Source organism: Xiphias gladius, chromosome 16 (genome assembly GCF_016859285.1).
Source record: "Xiphias gladius isolate SHS-SW01 ecotype Sanya breed wild chromosome 16, ASM1685928v1, whole genome shotgun sequence".
In the NCBI taxonomy this organism is placed as follows: Eukaryota; Metazoa; Chordata; class Actinopteri; order Istiophoriformes; family Xiphiidae; genus Xiphias; species Xiphias gladius.
The window spans coordinates 14392036-14418686 of record NC_053415.1 but is presented as its reverse complement, the minus strand read 5'-3'; the positions used below and the strand labels follow the sequence as shown (position 1 = coordinate 14418686).

Below are 26651 nucleotides of genomic sequence, written 5' to 3'. Positions count from 1 at the left end.
CATGACAGAGAGGAATGTTTGTGTACAATCACACGACTGCACCACTTCTCATAAACGTGTTTTGCATCACAGAGGTTGTATGACCCTGAGGGAGCGAAGGAGAAGGAGTCTTTTTTTTTTCTTTTTTTTTTTTAAGGAGAGCAGATTGATATGAAAAACGTTGAATGATGTTTAACCCTCAGGGGATGTGGCCACTCACATGTGAGGACAGATTTATGAATCGTTATGCACTCAGGTTGATGTTGGATGGATACACCGCTATTCTGTGGAGATGTTCAAATATGCAGCACAGAGATGCAACTGATATCCTTCAATGTGTCCTTCAAGGAGCAGCATGTGATCGCACTAGCAAAATGCCTTTTGTAATTATACATTTTTATATCATACATTTAAATACTAATATAGAAGGCGAATACCATATCACTTACATACAAGTCCGGTTTTGTCTTCAGTCTAATAATCCACATTAATTGTTAAAATTAATCGCCCATCTTACACTGTCCATGAATAATTCATCATACCTGCTTTATTAATCAACAAGATCCAAACCTGTTTACTTGGCATTTATAACTGTCGTTCTGCCTTGTAACATGTCTCTACAGTGTATTGAACACATCACCAGTCACCTGTTGCCAAGGTACCTTTTGTAACAGATGGCTCATATTCCCCTACGACAGCAGTAACCTGCTCTGCAATATCAACATTTTCAAGTGACATATAATTAAATGCACAACACATCTCGGCTACCATCTATTATTGTACAAATATCTCGTTCCGCAAGAGCTTTCAAAAAAGCACAAGCTTTCAAGGCAAAAGTACAACCCGAGTTTAACATCAGAATTGTACATCGTCAAAGTTTGATTTAACGCTACCACGGCACAAATAATCTCCCCTACCGCTGGACCATCAATCATCAAAAAACAAAACAAGAAATTTACTTCATATGCTTCTAAGTAACAGTCTGCAACCTGGAACCATAGACAAAGAACTAACGTAGTCATTTAATCATCTGCATCTATTCAAATTCAAACTAGTGTTCAAAGATCAATAAAGCTCAGATCATAAAGCCATAAGTCATACATACCTATTTCCGTGAAAGTGTTTGTTTCTCTCCCTCGCACCAAAATGTCCTAAACTAATTCACCCCTATCTATAGGGATGAATAATTCACTACTAATCTGCAACCTGATCTTCAGAAGTGTTAAATATTCAAGTGGCAGAGTTATCCACTCATAATGGTGGCTGATATGAAGCATCTTTGGTTGCACACAGGTTACCAGGAAGTTCATGATAGTTGCCAAGTCACATGATTTCTGCCTGTCTCCCCTCTGAACACAATGTTCTTTCGCTGTTGCTACTTCATCTGACAACTTCTGACATCGTAGTCTCTTGAATGTCAGTGACAATAATGCAATGAGCATCTCTGCAGCTGCTGTTGTAGAGATTCCACCGAGTTGAGGACAATCTGGCTATTAAGTCAAATAGAAGTCCAGAACTGCGCAGGGAGTTCCTCTGTTTACACTCATTGTACAAGTTTATAACTGAGCCTGGATCTGGTTTCCATAACAATATATCTACATCTACACAACAGAACTGTGACTGAGACTAAAAACAAGATTATTCCACCGCATAAACCACAACACGGGATGTTCCTGTTGCGACGAGTTCGAAGCCCCAGGGATCTAATACAGCGAAAGACAGTCACACCAGCTGGAAGGAGCTTTAATATCAGCAGAACTCGCTCCAAGAAGAGCTCATATTTTCTTACGTTTTAAAACAGAGGTTCCCAAACCTTTTCTATCCCTTGGGAAGCCAAAAAAGAAGTTCTAGCCTTCCAACCCCCAACCCCCTGCTTGGCATCTGAATAATTTATTAACTTGTTACAATAGTGGGGAAACTAGTAACAAAAGGAGTCAAGCTTAATTTAATTGAAATAGAGGTATCAAGAACATGGACAGCATGTTTCTTTTTATGCATGTCTGCTGTCTGTTGTGCACATAAAAAATGGATGGGTTTTTGTATTTGATATTAATATATTATTTATATTTACATGTTTATAATATATTTTTGTGAAAAAGAGAAGTGGTTCCCAACAAGGAGGTCTGGAGCCCCTGAAAAGAGAAGACTAACGAGACAGATACAGGGAAAACATATTTCTGCTACACAAAATTAGGCTTATATTGTCAGACTTTTATCTGATCTCCTTCTTAACTGCTGGCCAATTTTCCCTCTCCAGACCTCTAAAATGTATTAAAGCAACGTGAAAAGGGCTATTAAGCTTTGCTTGTCAGGGTTATAAACTGTGGACATGTGCACCCCATGAAGAGGGGTCACACATACACCTGGGATAGTTTTAAGGGGTCAAATCCAAAAACGGTTGGGTACCACTTAAGTGGTGGAGCAAGATGGGTTTGTCATTTTGTCTTGACTTTGGTTTAGCTGATGTGTTTGCTAACATGATAGCATTGCTATCATCACAGCATTCTTGTTTTGTCTATTGTTCCCAAACGAATCGGCTTCATTCAACTTCAGTTCCTGTCCACATTTTTTGCGGTGGCCTCTGTGCCGCCCCAGGTTGGGAACCACTGTTATAATGTGACAAAACTGAGCAGATGTTTGGCAGAGTTTCAAATAACTACAAAACGCTACCTCACATTGCTACATGTCAGGAAATTTCCTTACGTTGTCGACCTGCTGTCCAAGGTATTTCTTGTCTTATTGTTGCAAAACAAAGAGAAAACCCAAATGCTTTTCTTTTAATAACGGAGAGGGGATCCACAAGCACTGCTTTAGAACAGGACGCCACTGGTCCTAGATGGCAAGGCTCAGGTTACCCTTTGTTTGCCTTACTCTGTCAGCATACCTGAAGAACGGACACTGCATCTGGTGTTCAAAATGTCGGTCAGTGCTTCTCTGTGGCTCTGTCAAGTATCTTTTAAAAAAAATCAAACTGCACATAAAAATCACTGGAATTTGTGTAAAAACTGGGGTATGTGTATGGCTATGTGTTGCTTCGTGATAACAGTAAATGTAGATGCTTCTTGAGCTAAATCACATGCTCCCAGCATTTGCATTTACCCTGCATCTACATCCCCCCAAGGTTCAGAAATGGTTGGAGGTGGTAATAGCTTTAGATGATGTGACCAGCTGCAGCACAGGGACCGACTCTGTCACCAGAAACAGTGCAAAGTAAAAGTGAGTAATCTAATTTTCTGCTTCCATCAAACTCACACAATCCCACCCTCTCTGATAAAGCCTTTCGGGAACTTGGTAAACCCTTTGGTAAATCTGTGGAGAAAAAAAAAACTCTGAACTATAATCCCTTTTAAGGGGATATGAAGAGGCTTTGCAGTAAACCTCCAGTAGCCACGAGTCAAGCCTAAGGCCCTGTGCCCTTGTTCTCACCCTGAATGACCAGAGCCCCACACAACCAGAAGCAAGCACATTTCTCTAACTTTAATGTCCCTAATCTTAGTTGTACACACTATTGCACAATTAATAATCAAAATCTAATTTAGCCTAAGTAACAAAAAGGCAACACGAACATCAAAGTAATCAATCTAAAAACCTGAACCACATCTATAACGTAATCAATTTCATCTAATCACAAAAATCACAGCATGATGATGCAGTGCAGTATTGTACAGTGCAATGGCCCTTTTTTCGTACATACAACAAAACTAAACGACTTATAAATAAGGGTTCAAGTTGATTAGGGTTGCACATATTCTTCTGCCATTTCAAATGTAAGAAAGAAAATAACTTACTTTGCGGTCGATACAAAACAGAATAGCTACTCTTTACAGCATATTCAATAAATGAAAATTGTTTCTAAAAAGCAATTTTTACCCGGCATCATTTGAAATACTGACTTCTACATAAAATGCACATTTTTCTCTCTTTGCTATTTGTGTAGTCTTGACAAAGAGACCACTGCAGACTGTTGAGAATCAATTACTGTTTGACAGCATCATTTGATAATGACCATTTCAGTTTGAAATGCAGCCGTTATTAAAATGTACTGATAATTTTATGCATACAATGTTTAGAGGCTTACTGTGCCACGTTCTAACGATTTTAACACAGGCATTTACATTTTGGGTGCAAGATGAGAGTTTGAGGCCAAAATCAGGAGCAGAGCACTTTGTGTTAAGAGTGGCGCTTAATGAAACTGTAAAGGAAAACTAAGCCAAAGCTGTTGTAAAATGCTGTAATAATGTACTTTTATAACTGTCATCCACTCCCAGCAGTCACCTACAAAAATGATATCGTATTGGAGCTTTTGTGGAGCTCTGGGAGACAAGAGGGCAGGTTTTATTTTTTTTTTATCTTGTTATAAAAATATGCCCCCCCCCCCCCCCCCGCCACCCCATCCCATCCCAACCCTGCCACATTTAGGCTCAGCCAATAGACGCTCCTAGGTCTGTCACGCTCGGCGATCTTGTGTTTGCGTGATCTGGACGTACCCTTAGCTCTTTCCACCTTATTTCTCTCTCCTGTAAACTCTTCAGTGAAAAGTCTGCTCACGTGGTGCCAAACGGAGCCGAGTCGTGAGTCCTACCTTGACTTTTCTGCCTCCGTATTTCCATGTCTAAGATCTGAAAGACAGAGGAAACTGTTTCATACACCGGCTGACGGCTGCACACTCTTGCATCCCCCTCTTTTGATATGTGGGTCAGCGCAGCAGACACCGAGTTTGTTTTGTTTTTTTGTTTCTAACTATTCTTTATGTGCAGCTTACCGTCCATAGCAAACCATGTCCGAACTGATTCTCCCCTTTTTACTCAGCGGAGGGCTTTTAATTATTGACAGCACAGACAACCCGGGCGTGTTGTCCTGCAGGCCGGGGAGCTGTCGGCTGACCCACCCCACTTTACGCAACCCTCAACGGTGCGCTCGTGCCCTTGGAGGGCAGCAGTGTACCGACCTGGACGGGGGGGCTGAGCGCGGGGAACGCCCAGTGGTGCCCGCCGCAGCACCGCCTGCGACGCCGCCAGCATCTCTCAGCACGAAGCCCGAATCCCTCCGCCGGCCCCTTTACTAGAATCGCTCGCTTTGTACTCTAATTGGAAGGAAACAGGGGCTCGGTGCGGCCATTGGCCCATTGCCCCGAGGGGCCTCGGTTGGCAATGAAATGTCAACCCAGTTACCACTGCAAATGCTCGGTCACGTGAGAGTAAGATGTCTCTCTCAGAGTGTGAGGCCGACGAAGGGGCAGTGGGGACCGTTCGGGTGAACTGGAACATCGGTGTGAAAGAAATCCCCAGTACCGCGCAGTTATACGGTCCCATACGCTTCCCCCCGTCAACCCACTTTCAGCCGGATAACACTGGCATTTCTGTGGCCTCAGGAGAGGGGGACTAGTGCAACCATTTTTTCTATTTACGCAGGCCGTGTTCTCGTACATATACTCACATCAGACGTTCAAAAGGTCGCAGGATGTGTCAACGGCAGTTGCCTCCCTCTTCAGATCTGAGCTCCGGTGAACCAAGACCCCTGCTGAACACAGTTGGAGGTGGATGTCTGTATCCTAACAGCCACATTTCGCCCTCTGCAAACCGCATGAGCGGTTTGGAGACTGGAGAAAAGGCTGTTATATACACTTATATTTGAGCTTTATGGAGCTGAATCTCTAGTGTCATTAAATGCCCTTCCCTCTTGTCCGTCTAGCATTCACCTCGGTCAGTGTTCTTGGAAATTGCATCACTTCCAACTTCTTTAAATGACTCTCAATGGTCATGTAGACACAAAAATTGTAGTATTATGTTTTTCTGATTGCAAAGAGCAGTAAAGACAAAGGATATTTACATTTCTTTTTCAAAAGCAGCTAAGACACGGAGTGTCATCTTGAGAGGATACTTTGACAGAACCAATACAGTATTGCTGCCCTCATATGGTGGATATAATAGACTGGATAATGTCGATGACAATTCACAGACAGACTGAGCCAATCTGGCCAAAGAAAGGACACAAATTAGTGTGTTTATATTTTATTCACATATGTTACATTTTGCATTAAATGTCCAAGTCACAAATTTCTGGTCAAACTCAAAGTTTGAGTCAGCACCTACAGTAATATACTGTATTCTCTCTTCATTCATACAGGAGAACACACAAGAGCTTTTCAGTTACAATTTACACCCATTACTCATTGGCTATTTGGTTGCGGTCATTTACAAAGTCGGTACTGCAAAATAAAGAAGAGAGGAGAAACTCAGTAAACAGAAAAGCAGCATGCATGAATTCAAGAGGAAGTTTTTCAAGTGTTAGCTTGTTCCTTAAAGATTTCTTGATGCAGCACGATGTGGCCCAGCATTTCAAAACCAGACATCAGGGATATCAGCGGTATGCTGTTTATCACTCGGAAAAAAAAACTAACATTAATCTTGCAGGCACGACTGGATAAATTTCCTCTCTTCCAGAAAACCAAAAGAAAAGAAAAAAAAAAGATGATTATCAGAAAATTAAGTAGCTAAGACACTTAAATAATAGTGGCTTAAAGGATGCCATGCACGGTGTATAACAGATACTCAAGTTCGATAATCTTGTAATGTTGGAATGCAACTATAAATCACAACTAGATGAAGTATGACTAAGGGATACTTATCACAATTAATGTTGGGTACTGCAGTTATGACTCAACAATCAAAAGCATAAAAGGAAAGAAACTTTTTCTGACAGCACAGAAAGATGAAGAGTATTGGCATTTCTTGTCAAAAGCAACTTACATTTCATTGAGTTTCATATCTCGAGAGAATACTTTGACAGAACCCAATATAACATTTCAGCTCTCATATGGTGTTCAGCTTTGCCAGTGCAGCAGAACACCAAATATGTGCGATGAAATTCCTTTAAAAATATTCAACTTAAATTCGGTGTTTCTGACTTCAGGTTTTTGTGGAGGAGCGACCTTTGAATCTGAGACGGGACGTCATTTTAGCTGTGTTAGAGTTGGCATTTGAGTTTCTTCTTCAGAACCAACCAGAAACAAAAAGCAAAGATAGGGCAGGACTACAAGAACTGTAGTGAGCGTAATGAGGTGACCGCAAAACCTCCTTAAACATTAGAGTGAGTTTGAGTCAACATTCCCAGCCATCTACTGTAAACTCAAAGCACAATCTTAAAAAAAAAAAAAAAAAAAAATCTTCACAAAAGTTAAAATTACTTACTTTAACAATGAGCAGCAGCATTTATTTAAATATCTAAAACGTATTTTAAACAGCGAAAACAAAAACAAAAGAAAATTCCTGAGGATGGATTGCAACTAGACCCATAAAAAGAGCCTTTGCTTGTTTGCAAAAAAACTCTAGTGTGTTGATGTTTGGACTTGTCCTGCCTAGCATCACGTGTCAGCAGACAATGAGTGCACGTTGCAATGACATCGCTACACTCATCAGGAGCATGAAACTCATGTCAGCACAGCAGAGCATATTTTGATAACTAAAAGGGATATGCATTAACATTATCATGAATGGTGCAAAAAGTAATCAAACTTTGCAGGGACATTTAGCACTTGATATATATATATATGTGTATATAATTTTTTTTTTAACCCAAATAAATATGACAGGTTTCAAAAGCCTGTTCCAAACCAATTTTAAATTTCTGGGCAAAGTTGTGCTTTTTACTTTGATCTTACCGAATTCCGTTTTTCCCTGTTGAAAACCACACAATAAATCACTTAAACACACACACACACGTGTTAATCTTTAGGCATGATTGTACACCAAACTTCACATAAATCAAGGCTGTGGCAGCAAAACCCTCACCGGATGTTTGTATTTATCACGTTAAGAGTTCCCAAATATTTTGATCGAGGCAGACACATAAGCCAGGAAAAAAAAAAGAAAAAAAAAAAATCTTCTCCATCACGGGTTGCTGTTTTCAGTGGACATTGGAAGATCTTAGAGTCCATTATAGTGAGGCCCCCAACGCTTATTGATGTGATCAAAGGTGTGTGAAACCCACTGCTGCTCCAACACTCGATACCTCTCTTCACATAAGAAGAGAGGCTTTCCACGGCTGGAGAAAGGCAGAGGGGAACAACAAGAGTGAGAGCTGTGTTTTTCACTGCAGCAGCCAAGTATTTAAAAAAGCTGTGCCCAAAATTCCAACTAGATACTAAGAGGGTTTTGAGTATGTTGTGTGTTTATACTTGAAAGCTTACATGTACTCAAAAAAGTCAGTGAGCATACTAGAAAAAAAAACAAAAACAAATTTATTTCCAAGCTTTTGGAAATAAGCTATTGCCTGTCCAATAATGCACTGCACAAAGAAACTGGAGGAGCTGTTCACAACTGGGAAAAGTTAAAGCAAACTGCAAAATTTGCAATTTTGCTTAGTCTTTGTAAAGTTTAATTAGGATCGACCTTCCAAAACACAGTATGAAATCTGTCAGCACACACATTGCATCATTTTGCAAAGTATATAAATTTCTTGTACGCTACCTGCAAAAACAGTATGCTTCAGTAAGACAGTTCTTATAGATACAGTACCTACTGTATATAATAAGTATGTATAATGGAATTGGGATGCAGCATAGGAGTATTAAAATGTCTTAAATGTATAAAGTTCAGTGAACAATATTGTGTCTTTCATGCCTGTAGGTGATGTTTCATACCGTAAATCGCGATCCTCCTCTCCATGGGCATCAAGATAAACAGAACCCCACAGGCAGAAACGATGTCCACGGATGATGATGATGACTGAGGCGTTTATCAGTAGAAAGATGCCTGTTGCTGCGCCACAATGTTGGGAGTGCTACAAACGAGAAGCGACAAATAAACTTTGCAAAAACTGACCGTAACACTGTCGAAAACCTGCAATCAGTATGTGTGTAAAATCACCAATTTCTCAACAGGTACAAATCAAGTTGTGTCGGCCCTCGTGGATTTATTTATTTATTTTTTTAAAGATAATGACAATATGGCCCTGATTTTGAAGCACCAAGAAACTTACCAAAACGCACTCACAGATACCCTGCTGTTTGCAACACACGCCTTTGAGACAGACGAAGGCGCCACAAACAAGGCAGAGTGCAGGGTCTTTTGGCACCTTTTTGCAGGCAGTGCAGGCCTTCCTGTGATAGTACTGGAAGATGATATTATAGTTGTCAGGTAACTGCAGAAGGCGAGGGGCTGCCCACTGAGGATCCTGGACAAGCAAGCTCTTCAGAGGAGAAGACAGACAGAAGTAATTAAAATACATTCAGCTTTACTGCGGACTACAGTCATTAATAAATTTTGTTCTGAACTCTTCCCTGCCCTTCCCTCAACCCTCATACTCTTGATCATAGTACTCATCAGCTTTAGTCTTCAACAAAAAATATTTAACAAAAACCCTGAAATATACAATTGACTGTGCTTCCTTATTTCTTCTTTTTTAAACAAGCTAAAGGGGGAAAATCTGACTTGCTGTAAGCCTTCACTGAATAAATGTACCCAGGTCTCCTGACTGTTTAGTTTTTCTTTTACTTTGTTCTGCTATAAGATGCAATAAATAATGACCTATGTTAAGGATGGTGTTGATTCAATATAAAATTTCAATATAAATTCAAAGTGTTACATAAATCATTTACAGAACATCAAGTTCAAAATATGCGCTTTGAATTTTTACATTGCTGAGAGAGTGACTGTGCGCACCCAATTAAAAAAAATCAACTTCTCATTCGAACTTATGCTGATATTTTCTGAACTCTTAACTGTTGGTTGTGTTTTAAGAACCTTAAATGTTTTACATGACAGTATTTAGTTTGTATACCGACTGAAATTCACACACGCACCAATGATTGCTCAGCCTGCATCTGAGAAAGCCCGGTAACCTCAGCTCCCCACTGTGTCAACAAGTCAAAGGCGCTGACCGCCCACTCCAGACATGAGGCACTATGCACGGTGTTGGAAGGCTGAGGGGCCGAGGGTAAGAGCCCCAAACACACAGCCAAGGACGAGAACTCCTCCTCCTCCTGAGAACACACAAACAAGAAAATAGCCGGGGAGTTCACTCTGTTCCGCTAACATCTATGATTCACAGGATGCCGAACTCACGTCTACTTAAGTGATGAAACACCTGATGTTTCTTTCATTAAAACATCAATAGTGCTAATCAAGCAATCTAATCAATCTTTAAGTAATCTAAGAAAAATAATGTAAGTGAGATTTGACCGTTCTTGCCACAAGGATACATGGGAAGGGTAGTTTAAGGAGGTAGACTGACATTTATGTCATAACATACCAAACAGCCAGTTAGGTTATCTCCATAGAGGTGATGCTGCAGGAGGCAGGAGAGGCGAAGGAAGGGCAGGCAGAACTGCTGGAGGCTAAATTCGATAGACTGCGGGGACCACACACTTGAGCTCAGCTGGAGAGGGAAACAGCAGCAACACTTGATCAATAACCAGCCAACAGCTCGGTGATAATACTTTGATGTATATCTCTCCTGGAATTTAGCAGAGATATCAGACCTTTGTCTGTCAGGGTAATGGCCAATTCATTGTTTAAGGGAAAATGAAAAAGAGCAGAACCAAAAAAAAAAAAAAAAGCTGAAGAGACAGAGAGAGAGACAGAGAGAGAGAGAGAGAGAGAGACAGAGAGAGAGAGAGAGAGAGAGAGAGACATCCTGTAGGCTGTTATGTTCTGAAGTGCTAAACAGTCATTTTAGTGTCTCACCATTGATGTTTCTTCAGTGTTCACCTTGTAGACACTCTTGTCCTTAGAGAGCTCACTGATAACATGACTGAGCAGCACTTCAAAAGACTTCTCAGCATTTGCAGCATTCTGTAGCAGAAAATCAAAAACTCAAATGCAGAATCTCAGAACACCGACAACATATAATAAAACCAAGATTTTCCTTTTAATCTAGTCTAATCTTCTCTGTAAATTGACAGCCTTCAATTTATTTAGTCCCACTTTGAGGTGAATTGAGAGGAGAGCATTGAACCACAGTATTTTTTTGCTGGCTATAAAATTTTTTACCATAGTGTTGCAGTCCCTCCCAACCCTCATCTATGTCTAGTCTTAAAAAAACCTTCTGTTTTCAATATCATCTATTGATAGGAGAAGTACAGAAAACCTGGTACACCTGCAAAAGTGGGCATTGATAATCTACACATGGAAGTTATGCACAGCCTGGTTCCAACCTCTGAATAATTGTCTATATTTCAAATGTTTTTTGTTTTGTTAGTTAGTTAGTTTTTTTCCCCAGGTCTGGTGTTGTGCACACTGACACCCGTTTCCCCAGTCGGAAAAACAAACCACCAATCAGAGGTTTGAGATGACGTGAAGGATGTGGTAGTCGAATTCCTGTGCCAGGAAAAAAAAGTCACATCTATGAAAGATAGATATGGAAAAACTGCCACAAAAAATGCTGACAAGTGTGGATGAGACTGATCCACCTATAAATGTTGTTCAAAGTCAATTTACAGGAATTCTGACATATTTCCTCAAATGGTGTGAAAAACTTTAATCGCTCCAAGCAACTGCTACTGAAGTTTCAATGTCATCTAATACGGACTTCAGTAGAATGGATATGTAACTTGCTGCTGACTGATTAGGGGCCAAACAAAACAAAATAGCCCAGCTTTCCAAACAAGAAATTGGCTAAGATAACCATGCTGTCAGGGTGAATAATGAAGTGAAACAAAATGGCAATTCAGTCTGATTCAGGCGTGCTTTAATGTGCTTTGGCATTGACTCTAGAAGTCTCTGGAATCTACTGGAGGAATGAACAACATTCTTCCAAAAGATATTCCTCATTCGGTGTTTTTCTGATGATGGTGGAGATCGCTGTCTAACGCGTCGGTCCCATAGGAGTTGAGTTGGGTTAAGAAGGACTGTGAAGGCCACAGCATACGATTCACATAATTTTCATACACATTAAATCATGCAGTGACCCCCGTGCCCATTTTATTATATTTCTCCATTTACTTGTTCAGCATTTTCTTTAATTTGTCACCTTTTTGAATGATACCTTGTGTTTCTTGCAGAGAACATGTATGACAGGCTGCAGGGTTTCTGAAATGGGTAAGTCATTCTAATGACCCTTAATCAAGGACAAAAACAAATTAAAAAAGAAAATAAAATGGTCCTTGCATTATCAATCCATGGTCAGTTTTCAAGTATATGAAGCTCACATATCAGAATATATCATTCAGATCAGAATGCCTCACGTGTGTCTTCCTAGTCGTCCTCTCAAGTATAAAATGTGCTGCACTGTAGAATATAATGACTTATGCAGAATAAGCAGTGGGCAATAATTCTTTCCATACAATATAACATCTGATAAGTAGTAGAGACATTACTGAATAAGCGTTCTGATAAAAATTCAACTGGTTTGGCTAGTATTTTATAAAGAGGAAAAGGTGCGAGCATTTATCAAGCTGAAGGTGGTAGAATATAAAACAGCAGTCTTATCTCGCCTGCTGTCCTTTGTCATAGATTTATAGAGGAGGAATTTCAACTCCATGGATTTCCTTCCTCTAGGCTCTGATCTTTGCTCAGACTGTATCTTTTTTAACAACTTCAATTTAATTACAATGGAGTTCTACCAAATATGGATGCCATACTCATTGTGGATTTGAAATCCATCTTAATGGCAGCTTGTGAATGCCTGCACCACTGTTTATGACAGTGTAGTAGAAGGATACTAATCCAGGCCTCCATTATGAATGGAAAAACTCTAAAGGGGGAAGGTTTAAGCTATTTGTCTTTTAACATTCAAGCCAGCCACTCACTAATACAGATTTAATAGACTGAAGACAGATAGCCAATTTATGCAACACTCTTCAGCATTCACACTTTTCCAGATAATGAAGATCAATACTCTCGACTGTGGAAAGCACATAAATGAAATTGGAAAGGGCTTAATTCATCTCAATACTAAGTCATATACATAGATTTACTGTGGTTGTGGACCTAGTTTGGTTCTGGGGAACAATCAGAAGAAACAACTGGTTCAACAAGCAGCGAATTCAAGTAGACTTTTAATACCATTTTGAAAATATTCCCTGGTAGGATTGAAACTGCACTGAGAGCACAGGATAGTAATGGTTCTCCTTACACAACTATTTGAGATGTACCTAAAGGTTTTATGTTTTCATAAGTGCTGGGCTGTTATCTTTATACGTTACGCACCTTTTTTTGGGACAAATTTCTATTTAAGACATCCTGATTTAAGGTTTAAGACCCTAGCAGTGCTATGAAGCACTTATTTTCTAATAAGTGCTTCCAGGCACGCGCACCAAATGCACACAGACATAGGTAGTGAATTTCACACTATTCCCCTGATCGATAGGTGGTTGCTCTAAGAAACGCTGCAATTCATCAACCTAGGTAAAGAAGAAGAGTGCTAGCTAGTTAACATGGATGTAAACAATGCAGAGTTAAAATCTTTAGGAAAAATCAGCACTGAAAACGTTTTATGAGGAAGGAAATGCATTCAACATGTTTGTTAGACCTCAATGATACACAAAATGCATTTTAGCAAGTATCACTGAGTGTAAACATAACTTCTGTTTGTTTACACAGAGATACATCCATTACATAGGCCCATGAAGACAATCCACACAATAAGCAAAGAAAAACCAATAAAATCAGCAACAACAAGAAATAAGTACATGGCCAGAAGTAAGCACAATCCCAATAACAGAGAATAAATAATAAGACAACTTAGGTAATGAATTTACAATTTAAATTACATCTCTATCCACCTCTGTTCACAACCTCAGGTGGCTCCATTTATACCATTTAAGCCTCTGAGCATTGCAGAGCAGGGACAAAAGGAAAGGAGAAAAAAAAAAAAAAGGAAAAAAAAACCTACGCTGGACACTAGAAAATATAAAGTAGGTAAAATTAGCACGAGCATTTCATTACGAATAAGGTCTTGGGCTACTGTAATGTGATTTCACTTTTACCTTCTTGAGTACTCCAGAAGTGCTCCAGGCCTGCCTTTCTTCTGGGCTGAACTTGGTTGACAGTGCAGCCAGAGCCTGGGTGAACTGCAGATTGTACAGCATCTTCACCACACAGGTAAAGTGTTCTATACAGGAGGAAATGGGGACACTGTAAGCATGTGTTATTGTGAATTCAAAATTATTCTAGCATTAAATTTTTTTTTTTTTTTAAACTGCTAGTTGAGGGAGGCTGGCAATTATTCCCAGGTTCATTGTTTTTGGTTCCTCAGTTCTGCGTAGAGAGACTGACTGAACAGTGTGCAGGATAGATGCATGCATTTCAGATGGATAATATACCCTGAAAGATTTAAGTTTGGTACTAAAGAATACGACAAAGAATGCCATTTGTTTTCTTCTGCAAAAAGGGCTGCTGACAGTTCCACTGTCCTGGTCAATGTGACAAGTGCTAGTATACACAACTAAACAGTCGAATTAAAAAAAAAAGAATGCCGTCCCTTTTAACCATCAAGTTAAAGGACCCTTCACTGACCAATCATGCCTCTCTCTTTCTATTTGTCTTTTTTTTTTTTAAATCTGTTTTAAGACAGATGTTTTGTAACTCCATTTATTATGCGTTGTACAAATTAATTAAGCCCATTGCCGCTTCATTCATGTGATTCTCTCATCCTGTTGTCTTTAAAAATAAACAAAATCAGTTTTCTCTGTCTTACAATTATTATATTAATGTTTTGTTTTGTCTTCTTTTAATTGCATAAACATTGCATAACCTGTAGCAATGATGCACTGCGTACTATTGGCCAAAACCTCAGGAAAAATCGGACAATCTAACAATCCTTAATAAATTCTAAATTACGATTTATGAAAGCACAAACAATATATACTTATTATGTTAACCGTTTCAATCAAAAGCTTCTTTTTCCATTGAATCCATCTTTACCATGCTCCAAAATCCTAAATGTCCCTACCAGCGGTCAACCTAATTCAGTCATCAACGAGATGATCTGCCTGCTGCCACACTTCCCCCATTAAATATGATATGTGTGTTGGGCCAGGTCTTTAGGCGGCCCTCCAACCCCCCTCCACCTTTTCTTATGAGGGGCTAAGATGGAGGAGATGCAGCACCAAGCCAAAGATGAAGGGCACACCAAGGAGGTGCAGCCCTCCCATCACCAGGGTCGTGTCCCTCTGATCCTGACAACCAAATAGCAGCAACAGGAGCATAGATAAGGGATGTGAAATGCTTCTTTCCTGCACTCAGCCCTGATTACGACTGATAATGGGGTTGTCCTTGTGGAGCAGCCACCGAGCAACTCCCTGCTCTCTTGTAGTATCATGATGCAGACAGAGAAACTGTACCTTTTCGCAGAGGCTGTGGCATCGTTAGCACGAAGATAATCAGGAGGGATGGGACATCTCTAAACAGCATGGGTACCTCGGGTCTCTCTTCATCAAAGCTACTGCAAAAAAAAGAAAAAGAGCTTTTCATTTCCTCTTCTGTTTGATAGGCGGTACTGTCAAATAGCTATTGTGATCAGAAGAAGAAGAAAAAAAAAAAAAATCACAAGAAACATTCATTTATCGACTGCAATCCATATGCTAATTCAAACAGTGATACTACTAAATACTACTTTTATATAAGAATGATATTAAAACAAACAGTTTAAGCAGTTTCATGTCTGAATAAGCGCCCGTGTAACTTTTATGTAAAAGTCACAATGGCAATCTTTCTAGGTACGATGTAGTAACATTTCTTTAACACTTTCAACACGGCAGAAGTCTGAAATGAATGCCGTCTAATTCATGTAAAAACCACAGCAATACAAGGTTTAACATGGAGAGAGAAATGAAATGTGTCTTGTTCTGCCTTCTAACATCACTGTAATAAATGTATTATCCCAATATGTTATGCACAAAGAAAAAAAAAGAAATCAGTAGGAAAAGAATGAGCTCAAAGAGGAGACTTTTCTCAGATCAGATCAGTCTATAAATATATTTTTTCCCCCTCATGGTGCAATAAAGTCAAGAGGTTAAAAAAACCCTTGTACAACCACAGGAATAATCACACCCTCCCTATATTTTCAGTTTTCATTCATGCTAGCTGATGAATAAATGAATATGCAGATAAACGCTTTACATACAGCATGGATACAGCTAATAGGTGTTATTCATTCAGGTGTCATTCTCTGCATGTGCATGTCGAAATTTATAAATTAGGAAGCAGAATTCGCTAATAACTCAAATGATGAAATCGATGAGAAAATGTTTTAGTGAATTCACTGTAAGTAGCGGAGGTGAGCAGCCCTCATGCTCACCATGGTCGTTAAAGGCTTCAGCCACAGAATACATTGGGAGAGAACAGAAAAACACTCATCTTCCCTGCTTTCATAACACTTTTAATTCATTGCTGTTTTCTCTCCCTCTCTCTGCTTCCTCTTGCGTCAGGTGCCACATATCATGCGAGCATTGTGGCTCTCGCCGGAAATGTGCTGTCATGTCTGACTAACAATAATGTAAGAGTCATCTATGTCTGAGTGTTAAAAAGCCAGAACTTCAACCGCTAGATCAAGCCACTAATGTTATATATTGCTTGTTTAAAAGGGGCTTTAAAGGTTCAAGAGCAAAGGTCTTGCTGTGTATATAGTTTTAAATATGCTTCACAAATACATGGCTTGAAAAGGCCCGTTCCTTCTATTTTCCAGACCGGCTTCCTTAAGCCCTAGTTACAAATTCTTATTGTGTGCCATCTCCATTTAAACGTCTTCTGTTCTGTTGACAATTCAGTGAGGTTCCAATCTCCACTCTACTCTTGAAAGGCCTCGGGGGTTTTGAATGAGAGGAACTGCACTTAAAGAATAATACCTTCCATTACCAGAGCACTCACCAGTTAATTCCACTGTGCATCGGAGGAAAGCCGTAGAGGAAAGAGCTTTCAAACCTGCTAAGACCACTGCATACAAACTATACTTGCACACTGTAAAATCTTCATACATTTCATCTTTGTTTTTTTTATATATATATATATATAAAAAAAAAAAAAAAAAGGTCAGACCAATGTTTTGCACCTATGTAGAAACATATCTCTCTGTCCTATTTAGCTAGGCTAGATCAGGTTAAATGCCTAAGGGTGTCAATGACAGTGCTCCCTCCTGAAACCCTGACAAAGTATTTTTAAAACACCAAATGGCTCCTTTGAGAATACTGTATGGCTATGAGCACATTAGTAGGAACAGGTCTAAAAGCTGTCTTACAATGCTAACAGGGAGGAAAGGTTGTTAAAGCTCATCATGTATTATTAAGTGCTGCAACTACAACTGACAACAAAAACCATCTGCACGTAAAATAGCATGTTCTGATGTACAGTAGTAATTCAAGACAGAGAAAGACAGCTTGTGCGAGTAGATACTATGTCTTTTGTATTTTGTTAAATACGGGTTTTTGTTGAGGCTAGGTGGACAGCTGGGAGCTGAGGTGGTGTGCTGATGTGGTGTTGGTGCGGTGCAGTTGTTCTCAGTACAGTGAATTTGACAGGGTCGTTTTGCTCTCTGTGGAGTGCCCGGTAATTTGCCAGATGCAGCAATTATTGGTATCTATGGAAACCATGCATGGTCCCTTTTCTGTTTTTAGCTCGTCTTTGTGTGGAGGAAAAGCTGTTGGGGGCAGGAGGAAATGGTGGTGTTTAGGGAGAGGACAAAGTGGTGCTTTGATTGCATGTTTATAAGTGGGAGGAAAAGTAGAGAATGGGGGGGGGGTTATGTGCAGTGCATGAACAGATTTACAGATTTACTGTTAGTGGAGAAAGCCACTCACTCTGCATCTTTGCTTTGTGTAATCTGAGTCAGTTTAGTCCAGGGGTTGTAGGCTGAATCAATGCTGTACAGACGCATGTGCATGGCCAGCACATGGAACAGCTGATCTGAAAAGGGAGGGGAAAAAAAAAACAAAACAAAACACATCATTGTTATGTTCCAATAAGCTCAGTCAGGAACAAAACCAGCAAGTGTCTGTTTATCTCAGTGTCCACTGTCACACCCCACCAGCAACCGGTGTAGATCAAATGATGAAAGCAGTTGACTTGAACTGCCTGCAGGCTAATGGTTTGGCTCGGATGAAAAACAGGCCAAGCCAGATGGATACATGGTAGCGCTTGATAGCTTCGAGCAAGTATTCGGTCAGGTCACACCTGTTCGTTGTGAAACTAATGGAACATGAAGAGAGACCCAATGTGCACACACAACCTCTTGTGTACACACTAGCTTGCAATAGCAGGATGTTTCAAAGCCTCTAAAGTCTTTGTCTAGAGCAAACCTGTTACAAGTACTAAAATTCATGACATTACAGCTAACCTCAACATGGGTAAATGTTGGCCTACTCATTTTAGATGTTTAGTAAGATTTTCCAAAGTGGAAGGATGTACTTGTCCTTTTTATTAGTCCAGAATTAAATTAACCTACTTTTACTAACTGAACTCAATCCAAGTCCTCTTAAAGCCAGAAATTAAAATTGCACAAGAGCAAGAGATTTAAATCATATGAACAATATTTGAAACCAGTGCCACTAAACCAATCAGTTCCATTTAGTCTCATCTTTAGGTGAATGAAAAAACCTCATGTACAACCTAAACCTTTTCAATGAGCATGTCTAATCCTATCAGATTTTGTTTTACAGAGAATTATTATACTGTACTGCAGCAAAGTGCTTCCAATAATCAGCTCTGCAATTGGACTTGTGTGTGATGCTGTCAATGTTTAGAGCAACACTGCCCTCCACAGGTTAACATGGAAGCAGCATGAAGTAAGCAAAATGTCTGTGCCAGTCACTGGTTGCATCCCATTTGTCTTCACTGGAGCTTGTTTCCTCTCTCCCTCACTAACCTTCACCTCTTACAAGGAATTAGCCTGGGAGAGGCAAGGAAGAGAAGGGGGAAGGTAAATGGGAAACAGAAGAGAGGTGAATAAAATCAGGGCTGTAATTTTGAGTTACTCTCATGAAAGCCTATCATGTATACAGATGGAGAAGACTGATTAATAGCTTCAGGTCCAATATCTGATCACAGATGTTAATCATTTCAAGGCAATTTAAAGTGAAACAGGGCCTTTTCTTGTGTGATGATAAAAGTACTTCAGTTTAGTTGGGAGGAGTATCTTGTGTGGTGAAAAGACTTCCTAAAAAGGAAGTTTGCTGACTAACTTTCAGTGAAACAAGTGAAACAAGAGAAGAAGCATTTCCAAGGTAATGGGATGTGTCCTGTGTGCCAGACAAGTTTACCTGTCCTCAACTATGAGAAGAGTCTACACCATGGAGCTTCACCCGCAAATGGTTGTACTCAGGACTGGTTCTGAAAGCCAATGCTGCTAACAACTCTTTATTCAGTCCGATCCACCTGACTGGACAACCTGCCTGCATGGTAGCAGCTCTCACTTTGGCTTAATATGTAGATCGGTTTCCTCTGTTTCCCATGACACAGCTCATGATGATCATGATCAATTGTTGTGATCACAGACTACAAAACACTGTGTGCCATTTGATATTCCTCTATTACCAACATCTTCAATCAGTTGACATATATTTTGTTTCCCATACACTGTCCAGAAAATAGAGGTTTAGATGACCATCTTGCTGTGTACTCATTTTTCATGGCAGTTATTTGACAATTACATACAGCCTCATGGCGCATATGATCATACAGTGGTCTACATGTAAAACCACATCAGACACACAAAAAATGAGGAGGGTCAAATAACTCAAAAAACAGCTACCAATACTCACCAAGTACTGCAAGTCTGCACAGCTCAGGTCAACAAGATTTGCCTTTAAACTCTCTGTACAGTAGAAGCCACACAGTCCCCAAAATTAATTCAAATATTTGCAGTTAAATAAACCAAGGACTTGCTGTTTGGAGGCTGGACTCTCTGGAGTTGATTTAGCTCATTTCTAGGGAACTGCGGGCAGCTTGGCTCTTATCCTCATCAGTTGAACAGAGGAAGTGCCTACTGGGAAACAGGCTTAGGAACCCCATGGGCTCTCACAGTTAGCACACGTCTGCCGTTTTGCTTCAGATCCATTTCCCTGAAAACAGCGAACACTAATGTATTGCAACTGAGTAAGTTTGGCTGTCAGCACAGCTACATGGTTAATGTAGCTCAAAAAAAAAAAAATCCCAAGTGAGAAATCTCTTTTCAGCCGCTCAAGGATGACAGGCCATTTCACTGCAGCAGTCACAACTTTGATAGGATAATTAAACACCTTGAAAATGGGACGTAGTCTGAACAACAAACTTCACTCTGACACAATCAACTGAAACAGCACTTGACCCATTTGTCTGCTTCATTTACCCTGACTGCTCCCAACTGCTCGCCTGCGACAGCATCTGTCCTTACCTGCCATTGCTAATTACTGCTCCATTTTTTTTTTTTTTTTTTTTTTAAATGGTTGATTGCTGTAACGTGGCAGAATGGGTTTGATCACAAGTCAGACACCTTATTACAGCCACCTGCACTAACACGCAGTAAACCAATATTCTATTCAATAATCAGTGAAAACAGATGTGGGTTTTCAGTGTATGATTGGAAATGGTTTAGCTCTTACTTAGCACCTACCTTTTCTATTATATTATAGAAATGATATATATGCATATTATAAGGAAAAAGGAATTGTACACTTGGTCTACTGAATGTCTTTCAATTTGTAATTCTATTGTTGTTGTTGAATTAAGCTATTGTCAGTACTGGATGCTGTTCATTCTAATTTTGCATGTTCTGCAAGGAGATTTGACTAAAAAAGGATTGTTTCACCACCTAAAATGTGATGAAATACGGATACGGGATCCATAAAATGTTAAATGAATTTTTTATTTGTATCTGAAACTTCTACAGGTGCAGTAACAGCAAGCCGTAGGCATTTCACTGACATAAAATAATCAGACTCCACATACTACATATTAGTGGACTTTCTTTAGACTTTTTTTTGTGGAAATTCTAAAAGATATAAAAGATGAGGTCTGGGAGTAAGTACATACTGAGACACGAGCGTTTGGCGGATGCACTGGCTCCTCCGGAACACAAGTTTCCTCCCCGATGCACAAGCTCCAATTCCAGGTTGGTCCTGAGGAGACAGAGCCTGAGGATTAGTAGAAAGCAGGTACACATATGAAAACACACACTAAACATGTACAGACACACTAACCCTACCTCTTTCCAGCATAATCCTTAATAGGAAAGCTACTCCCAAAAGTGATCATTTCCACCCTACATCGCAGGCTTTCTATTACATTTCTTGCCTAGCCAGTAGACAATTAGGTAACAACTACCCTACAGATTATTACTGCTCATCAAGTTATCCTGCATACTGCATTTTGTTCATCTATGGTTTCGGTCCAAATTTGCTGTTTCTACTCTATGTTCTCAATATTGAGTTGAAGACCAAACACATATGAATTTAAGTAAAATATTGCTATCAAACTATAAATGTACCACCATGCTTCAGGTTGGTCTCACTAGTAAACTGAATGGAAGACCCACCTCTGGCTTATTCAATAGTGCAGAGTCTTGGTCAGTCATAACATCCCTCACATCACTGTTCTGGCAATTTTAAACTCTGTCTTTACCAGGATGTATGGTATATAAGCAGGCTTTTCATTGGCTAAAATCATACAGTATTAGGTGACACCGTATCTCTCACATTACACCTACACATTAGTGTACATTGAACATGAATTAAACAGCCAGTGTTTGGGACTGTTGGCCAAAGAACAGGTAGGAAGTAGTTATTAAATTAATTGAACAAGTGATCTGCCAAAGTGTGCAACTCAGGTATCCATTAGTTTTTGGAAAATGTTTATTTAGCAAAATGTCAGCTTCTTATTTACTACATTTATAAGGTGTGAATTACAGGGAAAAATTAGCTTTGGTATTTATTTTTTAATTATTTTAAAATTTTACTGGTATAAAACACGTCTATAATGGATTGCCTTCATTGTACCACAAGTGCTACTTCTGTGCTCTCTGAAGGTCTAAGGATAGAGAGTATAGTATGCTGTAGAGATTGTAAATCCCCTTGAGGTGATTTTGTGATATTGTGCTATATAAATATAATTGACTTGATTTGTTGTCTCTGAAGGCAAGCCAGCAGTAAGGTTCTTTGTCATGTACTGCAGATTACATGGGATGAGTCACTGATACAAAAATCATAAATTTTGAGTGCAGTATTCCTTTCAAACCAAGCAGAGAGTATGCCTTTGTGTGCTTGTTTAAATGGCTGAGTATCATCACATTCAACTTTTGGTTACGTAGCCTGCTTCTTTTACCAGTTTGATTAGGAAGATGAAAGATGCTGTTTAGTCAAGCCATTTGCCATTTAATGCGCCTGTTTTGCAGTAGGAATTCCGTATCAAATAAATGACAGCCTTCCAAGACTGATTTCGCACAAGCTGGACCATTTGCATAAAAGCTGCTCCAACCACAGTTCATGCATAATCCCCAATGAGCATTTCCCATGCATATCCAAGCACATTTTACTCCTGAATTTTAATTCCCCAATACCAAAACAGTGAAAAAACAAACTAAAACCTTTAACAAAGTACATTGATGGTGAAAACAGATAGGAATTACTAAAATAAGACTGATCTTAGCCCGTTTTCATCCCGCCACCGGCCATTTCTTTCTATGGGCTGGGAAGGTGGGGGCAAATCCTTGGCTTTCCTGGGAGAAAAAGCAATTTCACATAGATAATGCAGCCACGGTGAAGCTCCATCTGGCTTTTGCTGATAAGAGCGCCCCTGTGACAGAGGAATTTTCCACTCCTCAGGCAATTTGCGCTGTTCATTGAACTTCAGAGAGCCAACAGGCACCCAGACATACTCAGGGGATCTTTCTGTTCAGGGTGGAGGGCTAAGGGAACCACAGCGTTGGGTGGGCAAAGGGTCTGGATGGTTATGCTCTAGGAAGGGCAGAGTTTTTGGAATGGGAGTGGTGTGGAGTTAGAGACCCCAAGGTGAACTGGGGGCCAGTAATTTCTCTTACCTGTGACCAATCTGTTGAGAAGACACAAAAACATGAGAAAGGGACTGTATAATTTTTTCCCCCAAGGTTATATTCTAGTCTATTTGCCAGAGGATGGGGTTGAGTGTGACATGCAATTAAGATTCCCGGCCAAAATTGAACTGTGACATTTCAGTTGCATCGTATGCATCTTAGACAGTTAGTTCACCCCAAGATGACCCGAGACTAATGTAAAGGAACTGCAGAGCATGTGTGAATGAGCAATCAGCAGAACTGCAACTTTGACTACGTTAGCTTAAGAAAGACCCCCTGAAAGACCAGTGGTCCTAAAATTCAGTCACAGAAGGTGTAACAAATCCATATTCGGTCAGACCTAATCAGTGAAGATACAGCAAGACTTGACATGCCTTTACTGCGGCCTAAAGAAACAAAGCTGCTGATGCTACTTTAAAAAAAAAAAAAAAAAAAAAAGCGCTGTTCTTGCAACACTTCCAGGACCAATACAACAGCTTAATGAGAAATATGAAGAAAACAAATCAAACACCTCGACAGCTCTCTGTACAACTTTGAGAAAATGCAAAGTAATCCATATGCTTGGTATAAGTACTCTGCAAAGACTGCAGTATTGAATTTCAGTTCCAGTTCAAGGATCCTTTCAGGAGTAAAAAAAAAAAAAACTTACAAAGTAAGACTCTAACACACTGCATTTATTCCACTGGTCTCAATAGTCAGTGGTGTCTGCATGTGTGTAAAAATGCATGAGGTGGTGCAGAGAGAGGACCTCCAAGCTTGAGTTCTCCAGACATAGACGTCAAAAGCCACACAGAATCGCTTTGAGATAACCCAATATGACCAGGTCATTGCTCATAATTCCATGCATAACAACTTCTCAAGATCCTAGAAAAAGGCACAGGACAAAGCAAAGGAGTCCATCACATTATTAACCTAGGTTCTTGGATAATACCACTTATTTGCCACATTTAAGGATCAATATACAGCCCATCCACACTGCCTTGTGGGTTGGCCTGGAAGGACACCAAATCATATGTATATACTTGCACATGACCATTTGTTTTATCGACAAATCTATCCATTTCCAGCCACTTATCTAGGTCTGGATCACACCAGCAGCATGCTAAATGAGGCAGCCAAAATGTTCTTTTTCACAGCTATGTTATCTAGCTCCTTTTTAGGGATCCTGAGAAAGTCCAAGGCAACATGGGATATATGATCCCTCCTGCCTGCTCTACGCTTGTCCCATGGTTGCCTCCCAGTTGGACGTACCTGGAACACCTCCATATACAATAAGTGTTCAAGAGGCATCTGAGCTGATACCAAACCAACATCAACTGTCTCCATTTAACACATAGTAGCTGCAGTTCTACTCTGAGCACTTTAACCTAACACTGAGCTAAGACACCCTGTAAGGAAACTCTTTCAGCCAAAGAACCACACAGAAATCAATGTCATCAATGTGTCTTATCCGTTTCATAACATGAAAGTTACTACCCACAGCTCATGATATTAGGTGAAGGCTGAAATTTAGATCAACTAATAAATTAAGAGCTTTTGCTTCAGGCCTTGTTACCACTTCATCACAACAGTCTGTACCAATCTGCCTGTCAATACTTAAACCCCTTCTCATGGGGCAGCACCTCACTTCCAACTCAAAGCCTAACCACCCAGCCCAAAAGTCTTTCTGCTGAAGAAGAATTACATCAGAACACAGAATCTCCAGCACATCTGAGAAGCAGTCAATAAAAATCACAAACAGAATCAGTGAGAAGGCACAATCCTGATCTCAAAAACTTACATAGACTGGATGGGCAAACTCAATCATCCCTAAAGTACCTTTATAAGACTAAAGATTTCAGTTCCACATCCACAAAAGAATCTGCCTTGCTCCTCCTGAATCTGAGGTATATTACCCTGTCATACTGTAACGTTTCTCAGGAAACCTAACCAGTGTGATAATGGGGCATACCCTCCAGACAACCACCATTTCGGATCAATTTACCTCGAGATACCTTACGGAGCTGTTGCCCTGTCAAGACAACTCCCAAGGTCACACTGACACCGCGACGAAGATGAGCTGGCGATTCTCAATTTATCACTTCATTAGAAATTACAAAAATGGAGTTTGTTCAACACATAACCACAACCCCAAGAATAAGGCTTTGTAAATTACATATAGTGTAAAACTTATGTAATCACTGCTAAGGAGGGTTCTATTAGCTGAATCCCATCTAATCACAGTGTGACTCTGCTCTTACCTTGCTACCGAGTACATGAAGAGGAAATCATTGTCAGGGGAGCCAGGGTTCTTGCCATAGTCCATGTATTTCTTCTGAGTGGTATTCTTGATGTCTTTGATAACCAACTCCATCTCTTTACTTAAGTTGGACTGCGTCTTTAAAAAAATAAGAACAAAATGAAGTCAAAATTCTTCTATAATTAACTTTTGGAGCTACCCTAAGCTAAGAAATAATCGTTTTTTGATCAAATCCACAACTCCAGAAACCTGCACAAAAATTCAAAATGAGAGAAGATCACAGTTATGGCCACAACCCCCTTGTAATTTAAAATCTTGACAAAGTTTGAAACTGAAGGTATTTTCAATAAACTCAATAATCCACTCTGTAATCAAACGTGCTGACTAATTACACTACTCACCTTTCTGTTATCAGCTAACAGCAAGCTGAGACAATGGGACTGGTCACAATTTATCTTTATTGAAATTTCCTTTTCTCATGTTCTATCCCCCTCCATAGGCAGTTTAGACTGCAGTTTGGGATAATTGAAACAATGATTTTATAGCATCAATAGTTAAAACTTCCCAATTATCTGTCTGACAATAAGATTGTGGACAGTGTATTACAGTAGCATACAATCAAAGAAAACGTCCATTTCCAACTTTTACTAAAGTTATTTTGAAAGGAAGAGCAGGTAACTGCTTTTCATGCGTATCCCTTTGTAAACAGATACCTTAAATTTGCATGGCTCAACTGTTTTCTTGTGCACAGTCTAAACACCCACAGGGACAAGTCTTCAAATTCAAAAACATCAATTACAAAATGTAGATCTTTTTCTACTTCATTCTACTCCTACAGCACAGGGTTCCTATAAACCATATAAATTCAAACTTCTGACTTTCAAATCAAAAGAGGAATTTTACAAACACCTGAAGGGCATTTAAGAATCAATACGTACTGTAATGGTCCATCAAAGAAAGAATGATTCCAATGCATGCCCTGAGCAATATAGATGAGCTCATAGTTGTTAACCCTTTTAATAAAAGAGCTCTGCAATTGTATAACCTGTATTTTATTCCCCTGAATCTGTTTTGAAGTGTTGGGAGAAAATGGCATGTCAACTTAAAGACACACAATCTTCTGCCATGATGAGTACTTAGATGTTTGTTCCAATTTCAGGTTTAAAAAACCTATTTAGACTGATCTTGCAGACCATCTGTTAAAGGGCCAACCCAGTACTTTAGCGAGGCATTCTGCAATGTTTTAGATTTTTCAGTGTGTTTTGAGGTAAGGGTTTCAGTCATTCCCAAGCAGTATGAAAACTAACTCAGAGAACTGAAACTTAAAATAAAATTGATTTCCAAGTAACAAAGTGATATTGTAGTTCCACGGTATTGCAGTGTAGAGATTTCAAATCAATCTGCATTTATAAATGTATTGTTAAGCAACAATAGTTACTCTGAACACAACTGAAATGCATTGTGATTATTACTTAAC

General features: G+C 39.6%; 2 protein-coding genes across 6 annotated transcripts in view; both read right to left on the bottom strand.

Annotated features, from left to right (window-relative positions):
• Nucleotides 1–4851, bottom strand: part of myo3b (myosin IIIB) — a 65407-nt gene extending 60556 nt beyond the window's left edge. For 2 of the 5 annotated variants that reach the window (XM_040148552.1, XM_040148553.1), the window contains exons 1-2: nt 4742–4851; nt 4562–4598 (exon numbers count right to left, since the gene is read on the bottom strand). In XM_040148552.1, coding sequence (XP_040004486.1) covers nt 4562–4598; nt 4742–4748 — 44 coding nt within the window. In that variant the 5' untranslated portion in view covers nt 4749–4851. Of the gene's footprint in view, nt 1–4466; nt 4599–4741 lie in introns of all 5 variants that reach the window. The other 3 variants (XM_040148555.1, XM_040148556.1, XM_040148554.1) reach the window with 3 other exon arrangements.
• A 1138-nt stretch (nt 4852–5989) lies between these two features.
• Nucleotides 5990–26651, bottom strand: part of ubr3 (ubiquitin protein ligase E3 component n-recognin 3) — a 44874-nt gene continuing 24212 nt past the window's right edge. Inside the window, exons 29-39 of the mRNA XM_040148648.1 lie at nt 25176–25312; nt 20922–21007; nt 17714–17819; nt 15263–15363; nt 13907–14031; nt 10665–10772; nt 10231–10356; nt 9782–9961; nt 8959–9168; nt 8621–8760; nt 5990–8022 (exon numbers count right to left, since the gene is read on the bottom strand). Of these exons, the coding sequence (XP_040004582.1) occupies nt 7905–8022; nt 8621–8760; nt 8959–9168; nt 9782–9961; nt 10231–10356; nt 10665–10772; nt 13907–14031; nt 15263–15363; nt 17714–17819; nt 20922–21007; nt 25176–25312 (1437 nt within the window). The 3' untranslated portion in view covers nt 5990–7904. The remainder of the gene's footprint in view (nt 8023–8620; nt 8761–8958; nt 9169–9781; nt 9962–10230; nt 10357–10664; nt 10773–13906; nt 14032–15262; nt 15364–17713; nt 17820–20921; nt 21008–25175; nt 25313–26651) is intronic.